We start from the raw sequence: 8,409 nt of genomic DNA on the forward strand, positions 1-8,409 counted from the left end.
AAAGAGTGGCAGTTCAAAGTTGAAAAGGGAATTATCCCTAAAAAGAATTAATAGTTATAATTTAATTATAGGGAAGTTAAGTATTTAAGTTTAAAGTATAATACTAAACCACAAAAGGTAAATTATAATTTGCCCTAAATTTTTACACTTTTCATTCTCTCTCAGTATGAAATTGAACTCTTTCACACGTGATACACAATGCGTTCTCTTTTGCCCCTTATCTAGTTAATAAGGAACTATAAAATTATATAAAGGAGTCAATCCAATTACTTATAACTAAAGTAAAACCTTAGAATTTCCATCCAAATTAACATAACTCATCTTACCAAAATGCTTAAATTATCACAATTGATTTGTCTAACAAATATGAAATGGTATCTTAGTAATTGGGCGGCATTATTTAAGTGAGCTAAAATATCTAACAATTTCACTTTAGTTATAAGTATAGAGACTACTTTAGTACAGAAAAAACTATGTAAAAGGATAAAGTAATTCTATATATAAGTACAGTTTATGGTCGCAAATAAGCGATGAATTTTGTTGGACAAGCATTTCCCCCATAAATTTATCTTGCAACCATATGGAAATTGTGACAAAATGTGCTATTTTTTCCCAACAGTACGAAAAGATTATCTTACCAAACTAAGTACTAATAATTCCCCTCACAAGTTCCAAATCACACCTAAATTAAATGTGCACCACTTACACACAAGTAGGATAACAAAGTACATCTAGTCAATGCATGCTTACAAAATTCCTAATTCTTCTTCTTCTTTTTTGTGACATTATTCAACAATTTAACCCATTACTTTAGTTGTATCAATCTCAATTTGCAATTCTTCTTCTTTTTTTTTGACCAAACTAGCCTTTCTATTTTTTTTTAAAATTTTAAAGTCGCTGTTGGATGGTTTATATGGAATTCTTTTTTTCCAAAAACTTGAATAAATTATTTTTAAGAGAGTTTAAATATTTTAGATAAATAACTTGACTGGATTATACATAATTTCGTATTTTAAATTTGAATAATAAATTTATAGTTTTATTTATTTTTTTTGACACGTATGGTTATGAAAGCCAATTGGGCATCATGAGATGGGAGAGCCGAAGAAAGCGGAGTGCTAGGTGTACGTGTATGTATGTATGTTTACATCCCAAGTTTGACCAGATCCTCCTCGATCGATCCGCCGCCGCTGACTACTAGGCAGAAGACAAGCCGTACGACGGCTCTGCTGGGTACCCACGTCTCTTTCCGCCACGTGGCGGGGAGGAGCCTTCGAGAGCACGGCTTCGTCGCCGTACGGCATGAAGCTGTCGGCTTTCGAGAAGGGCGACAGTGATACCTACTCGGCTTTCTTGTCGTTTACGCCTAATCTTCTTCTTCTTTTTCTTTTCTTTTTGTGTGACACTCTTTAGTTTCAACCATTAAATGGTTATAAAGGGTTTTAACTGTTCTAAGCCTGCTTACTAAATATTATATCGATTCAAGTGAGTTTAAAGTTTAGAGAATTTTATAAATCACGTCTTATTATTTTAACTATTTTATGATTCACACCCTCCCTAAGAATTTAGTAACTCGACACGTTTTTTCTTTATAATTCTTATTTAATATCTTAAAATTATTTTGACTAACTAATGTCGACTGAATTACTTCACTATTTTTCTTTCGTTTTTCCTAACCACCACCTCTCGGTGTTGCCCTTCTCTTCTTCTTCTTCCTTTATCTATTCTTGCTTGGACCTAAGATTAAGATTCACTAGAGAAGTTAGAGGTTTTGGTCCTACTCCTCAACCTCCATTAAATCCTCCTCCTCTACATCTCTTTAATAAATATCTAATTAGTGTTAGGCTGATTTGTTAGATGTTACTGAAAAGAGAAAAACGGAAGAAAAAGAGAGGATGAAAATGGTAGGAATAATTTAGATATTTATAAGTTATTTTATATATTTATAACAGAAAATTCTCTTGTTAGTACGGTCCAATTTAACCTAGGATATTAAATAAGAATTATAGCAAAAAAAACGATGGGTCAAGTTGTAACATCAAAGACGAAATATGAATCACAAGATAGATAAAATATAATATGTGATTTATAAAATTCTCTAAAATTTATTTCTAAAACTAAGTGAAGTCTACTTAAATGCCATGCAAGGCAATAATTATTGTCCGAGTTAGCAATTTATTTAATATAACCCACTTTTTCTACAAAAGATTTTAGGGACACACCTAATATATATATATATATATATATATATATATATATATATATTGCTAAGAGTGCTAAAAAAAGCTCACATAGTTAGTGATTTTTGTTAAACAAAATTGCTATGTCCCATAGTAAGCGAGTCGAGTTTTCAAGGCATGTTTATATGGTATCCATAGGGACTATGAGTCACCTAGTTTGATGAGCACACCTAAAATGGTCAAACTCACGGTTAAAAGAACATCATCTTGCTGGATAGTTTATAGTTACAAAGCCGAATATGAAATGAAAAGTACCCTCAGGAAAATATTATTCAATAAGGTTTAGTTACAGTTTCTGTAAACTATCGTTGTCTGCACGTATATCATATCCTCTTCTCATCTCACTCTCAACTTGTATATTAAACAACTCTCAAAGCGTCTAAAGTTGTTCATTTGATAGTCATGCTATATTTTCTCAACGAAAGAACCAAATTTATAAGTAATTAAAGAAGCATTCAGACGATGTCAAATGTTGAGATTCAACGTGTAACAAAAAAATAAAAATAAATGAGGGAATATATTATGAAAATGAATGAATGATTTAGGCGATCTAATCTAAGTGTAATTAATTCTAAGACAATTATTCTGGTGGGAGATGATTACGAAAAAGAGGAATTCATACAATTCCTTCTTCTTTACTTTTCTTCCTTTTTTTTCTTTTTTTTTTTTTGAGTAAAAAGAAAAGGAAATTCTTTTTGTATTAATCGAAAGCAGAGGTTTTCCTATTTGGCGGAATAACAATTAACAGGGATCACACAAACAAGAAGACCAGACCCACAAAATTTGAAAGCAAATGCAGAATATTTCAAGCCTGAACAGTCTCCATTTATGAACGTTTCTATCAATCCTGCATAGCAGATGAGAATCCTGCATCAATTGATACCAGACAGTTAGCTGGATTGACCTAACAAGAATGGCAGAAGAAGCAAAGACACCCAAATCCCTGCAAAGTTGATAGGCTCTCATGTACAAATTTTACCAGAAATCCAAGGAAGAAGAAAACAAGAGAGACACAGAGAGTAGCTTCGACGACGGATGCTTTCAGCGATGCAGAATAATTCCAATTTTTGCGTCTTTCAGCTTTACACTTAATGTAAACTGTAAACATGTTCCAACATTGAGCGTTACTGAATTGTAAACTAGTGAGATTGACATCAAACGGATCCAATTAAGGACCACAAAGTCGTTCTCACAGAGCACAGACACCACGATAATTTGTTGACTAGCATTATGGCAGGTGGGGGACCGAATGCCCTTTCATGTCACTTACACCTGTCAATATGAAAGGAAAAAAAAAATCTTAGTCTCAGAATCATGATAAAAACAATACATTATCTACAATCACATGAGTATTTACTGAATAAAAGAAGAGATCAATGAGATCTTTGCATCATAGCCATTTCAGATTAAAATGGTCTAGTAGAGCAATGTAGTTCAAAACTTCAATAGTATCAGATTTGTCTAAATACTATATTGCAAAGCAGCAACTATGACCTTGAATTGATGGTCATAAATCACATCAGTTGCAACAGATCAATTTCTGTCTTGGATCATTAATAAGGAACGCGATGTATTTAAATTTCTGCATATTGAATGACCATATATTAGCAAGTATATAGGCTAAAGCTATAGAAAATTGATCACTATCCAACGGATCCAAATTATAAGGAATTTCTCAGGCTCTCATCTATGCAAACAACGAAAGTTTCAGTCCATGCTCATGTGAGATGATGGAGAAAAGCAAGGGCAATTTAATGGAAGCTTACACAGTTACACTGCAAGTGTCCTGAGGCTTGTCAGTTGTGTGCTAAATATCAAAAGAAAATGATTTGTCTAAGAAGAAAAAAGATGGCGATCTGATTATTTACTATGAAATTCATTGTTCTGGACTCTTTAACCTTATGTAATTCATTTGCCGCCCAACTCATAATTTCAGCCAAAAGTTTTTTATATAATAAGTTAATAACTAAAAATTGTTCCAATAGACCTCTCTACAGGTTTCCTGTGGATCATCATGCCACGCATCAAGCACAAATAGCAAAGCAATGCCAGCAAGTTTTAAGGGGAAAAGATGTGAGCGAAGAAGTAACTACCCAAAGGGCATGCAGTAGTAAGTTCAGTTTAAGCTCATGCTTAGAGAGAGAGACAGAGACGCTGCTTCTGAAAATACTGAACACTTCCCAGTCAAAATTAGAGATACATAGTATTTGATATGATCTACCTTATCTAATATGTGAAAAATCTCTAATCTTTCATGTACTTATTGTAAAGATGCAATTCATAAGCTAACCCCATCTCCTCAATCTAACTCTTTGCAAGTGAAGTTTAGTTCACCATGTAAATTTGAGGAGTCAAAAGTTGATGCACATGCACAGTTGCACACCCATACTCATGCACTCCGCAAGCTACAAAGAACTGATCTAGCTGGTTTTCTCTTTAAGTGAAGCAATGTCTAACATGAAAATGACTGTGTGAATCATTTCAAAAGTAATCTTTGCATCAGCTAAAGTATTAAAGAGCATATATCTTATAGTTGACTTTAATAACTACTCACTGAATAACATAAAGCCCATTGAAAAAGAGTGAATGAGCATAGTTATTAAAGCATAGGTACTTTTTTTTTTAATCCAAAAAGGGGGAAAAAAGCATAGGCACTTAAAAAGAGTCTAGCAACAAAGCAAGGATTACGACATTGCAAGGAAGAGTAGGCACCTTGAGATTCTTAAAATTGCCAAGTAGTCCACTACCAAATGGTATGAGTGTCATTGAATAGGGATGAGACGAGCTAATCAACCTAAAATATTTGGGCCCATGCTCGAGTATTCAATTGTCAAGACCAATTTCGCCTGAAACTTCTAGGCCTCAAGTAAACCAGGTTGGCCAATATTTGAGGCTCCACCATAGAAACTTTACAAGCATAAAATAGGCAAGGCATGCCTAACCAAAAAGTTTGCCCTATGATGAGGCCAGGACAGGGTCCAATATATGCAGATCATTGCAGCCAGGCCACCTGGACCTATTCTACTCATCTAGATCTTTTTACAGGCACAATACGTGCAGGTTTTCAGTTAGTGGCTAAGAAATGGTGGGCACATTCTTGCATCATCTTTCCATCACTTCATGTTTCATAGTTCAACACATGTTCCAGCAAAACCTCAATCATCAGAATCTAAGAGAAGAAATTGATGTCCTGAATTATAAAAATTCCTAACTTATCATTTTATCTTTTTCTTTCAAACTTTATTTTATCTTCTATCTTTTGGCTCATTACAAGACGAAAAGGCCACTATAGTTTTGTACCAATTTCCACAAAGAAATCAAAGATCTCTATCACTCTTCCATATTATTTCAGATTTGTTACACTTTGTCGCAAAATTTCTTGAAAAAATAGGTTGCCATCCAAAAAATAGGTTGCCATCCAAAAAGGACGAGGGAGAAACAGGCTGGGCATCTTCTACCTTTGAAATTACTTTTCTCATATAAGGAAATTTAGGCATGTGTTTCAAATGTGATTAACAGCACACACATTTCAGGATTTATATGGCCACCAAAGCCTGAAAGCAAGTTCCTCTCTTGCCAGATAGTAATGAAACTTAATCTTCATACAGATTCTTCCCATCGACTTTGATTGTACTCTACACAGACCCCAAATTCAGTGGAAAAATGTTGAATGGTGAGAGGATCTGATAGTAGATTCATAAAAACCAGGTAAATAAAACATTTTGCTCTTTAAGGAAAATGTACCTTAAAAACAAATGATTTCTTTCAAAAATTTATGAGACATTAATTTGAGAAAAAAGAATCACAACGTACCAACCAAATTAATGGCCATACCATTAGACAATTCCAAATTGAAGCACCGAACAGTAATGAGCTTTGATGTTTCATAACAACTCACAATCTAATGAAATGAATAATTGGAGGCCCAGTCGTCTAAATTTTAACAACCTTTGATTAAGAAATTGCCAATGCTCATTGTATTCTGCATGTCAATTTCAAACCTAGAAGTGTCAAATTTGTGAGGAGATCTACTCCAACTCTGGTACTTATGGAGCTAATGCCCTTTGTCTGACTATCTAACAAACTATAGTTAAGGATGTAAACCAATTATTTCTTTATGTTAGGCCCAAAGTTAAAATTGTTTCAGATGAAGTAAAGCTATGAATATCAAGAAGGGTGCAGATCTTTTCTTTTTTTAATGAAAGGCATCAAATGCCCTATTCCAGTAGAAAGCAAAATAAGTCATCCTAGAACAAAGTCCTAAGGACGAGAAGGTCAACAAACGATAAAGATAAAGCAAGGATATTAACCGTTAATTAAGACCCGAGAAGTTTAAACATGGAATACTCTATTTGCTAGCTTTTTCCGGGAAGATCATTTTGTGGCTCAATTCTTTCATTGACTTTAGGCCTGGTGTTCATTAGGACCTGCGATGGAAGAACGAAATACTATTAGGAGTTAAACTAAAGCTAGAAGGGACATGTTTAAGAAACATCAGGCATATGTACCTTCCGAAGCATACTATTCTCATTGATCAACGTTGAGATTTTCTCTTCTAACTTCAAATTCTGATCCTGCAGCTCCTTGGCTCTGAATTCTATGTCATTCACATAAACCTTCTTTCTTTCCCTTGCTTGTTGAGCCGAAACCCTATTTCTGAGCAACCTGCATTTATTTTAAACAAAAATAAATTCAACAAATATATATGTTAGACAGGCCTAAAAGGGTAGTAGGCTCAGAAGATGGCAAAGCTCTAGGTTTATAGCCAAAAGAAAGATAATATAGATGCTGATGAATAAGAGATGATACTTTTCTTTTGTTAGTTGTGATATTGATTGTGAGTGATGTTTCCTCACTAGCTGTATTTTAGTGGTGTCTGATTTGTATTAATCGAGGTGATATTTCCCTCACTGGATCTGTCTTGTTTTGGTGGTTGATACTCTTATACTCTGGTCTGATGTAATCTTGTATAATTTACTGTGAATCTAACTCAGATAGATCTAATTTTGGGGTTTCCTAATGAAACTGAGCCAGTGTTTCTGGGTTTTCTCAACAACAAAAAAAAAAAATCTCCCGACTTCCATCGTTGTCTATTCACTCTTCAATTTCTCCAAATGACATGCTAACAAAACATAAAAACAATACATTCAAAGCTAAAAAAAAAGAAAAGAAAAGGTGCATAAATAAAAGAAAAACTCAATAAAAGGAAAAGGATTCTCCCCTATTTCTCTATATCTTTATAAGTCACAGAATTTTACCGTAAATTTGCTGCATTGCTTATTTATGCTTGAAAGATACTACGTTTACCCGATATTCAATTTCAAAAAAAAGATGGTAGTAAAAAAGAGAGCGACAATCGGAAGGAGCACCTCTTGAGCCTTCTGTGCTCACGGTCGGCAGGGTTCCGGCCCCGGCGGCTCTTCGACGACCCGGCCCCAGACCTGCCGCTGTTGCTGTGCTCCGCCCCGGCCTTCCCGGAACTGGTGAGAGTGGGTCCCGACTCCACATCCGGGACCGTGAACGAGTCATCATCGCTGTCCTCTACTCCACGAAGCAAAGAGGAGGGAACTTTCAGTTAGAGGAGCGCGAGGAATGCAAGCCATGACCCGGAGAGAGATAGATGAGAGAGAGAGAGGATCAAGGGAATTACCGGGCCTGGAATTCTCCGGAAGGGAAGGGCGGAGGTTGATCGGAGAAGAAGAGGTGGCGGCGGCGGAGGAGGAGGAGTAAGCGAGCGACATCGAACGCGAGGGTGAGGTGGAGTGAGAGAAGGATAGGATTAGGGTTAGGGTTTTCGGGATGGTGAAGAAGAGGGGATTGGAGGGGAACGGAGAAACGTGGCGCTCTCCATTGAGAGAGAGAGAAGAGTGGTGAAAGAGGAGACCACGTTGGCGCGAAGGAAGAGTCATTGGTATTGTTCGAAAGCATTCGGGTCGGATCTTCGTACGCCCGCATCCAAAATGCCTTCTAACCCGAATGTGCATCTTTGTATATCCACATAGTTTAGAAGTACAATTAAATCAATTGAATATCTATTATATTCCCTACTATATTATCTTTTTAGATTTGAGAAATTAAATTCAATCATACCCCACATCTAACTTAGAGAAAATTTATAGACACAAGAAGATAAAGGAATAGAAGATTATCACATCCCACACTTATTAAT

At 35.4% G+C, this 8,409-nt stretch overlaps 1 protein-coding gene across 4 annotated transcripts; it reads right to left on the reverse strand.

The window, feature by feature from the left end:
* Positions 1-3,043: 3,043 nt before the first annotated feature.
* On the reverse strand, positions 3,044-8,125 carry LOC140771427 (transcription factor HY5-like). 4 transcript variants are annotated; one of them, XR_012106161.1, is made up of 6 exons: positions 7,891-8,124; positions 7,610-7,781; positions 6,749-6,905; positions 6,551-6,667; positions 3,220-3,512; positions 3,044-3,107 (listed from the first exon to the last, which is right to left on the reverse strand). XR_012106161.1 is itself a non-coding variant. In XM_073112982.1 (5 exons), exons 1-4 carry the CDS (start codon positions 7,979-7,981, stop codon positions 6,596-6,598), a joined length of 492 nt encoding a protein of 163 aa, XP_072969083.1. In that variant the 5' UTR covers positions 7,982-8,125; the 3' UTR covers positions 3,044-3,512; positions 6,588-6,595. The 4 variants fall into 4 exon arrangements, 2 of the variants coding, with proteins under 2 accessions (XP_072969083.1, XP_072969082.1); XR_012106162.1 differs by having other exon boundaries at positions 3,044-3,512; positions 4,953-6,667; XM_073112982.1 differs by having other exon boundaries at positions 3,044-3,512; positions 6,588-6,667; positions 7,891-8,125.
* Between the last annotated feature and the right edge of the window lie 284 nt (positions 8,126-8,409).

Source organism: Typha angustifolia, chromosome 11 (assembly GCF_048772165.1).
Source record: "Typha angustifolia cultivar Huaian chromosome 11, ASM4877216v1, whole genome shotgun sequence".
NCBI lineage: Eukaryota > Viridiplantae > Streptophyta > Magnoliopsida > Poales > Typhaceae > Typha > Typha angustifolia.

Bases quoted from the DNA above. Each gene is read 5' to 3' on its own strand.
- LOC140771427 (XM_073112982.1), bottom strand. From the start codon at position 7,981: ATGTCGCTCGCTTACTCCTCCTCCTCCGCCGCCGCCACCTCTTCTTCT. The intron at 6,906-7,609 runs GTGCTCCTTCCG...AAATAAATGCAG, and splicing joins GAGCACAGAAGGCTCAAGAG to GTTGCTCAGAAATAGGGTTT. The intron at 6,668-6,748 runs GTACATATGCCT...CTTCCATCGCAG, and splicing joins AGAATAGTATGCTTCGGAAG to GTCCTAATGAACACCAGGCC.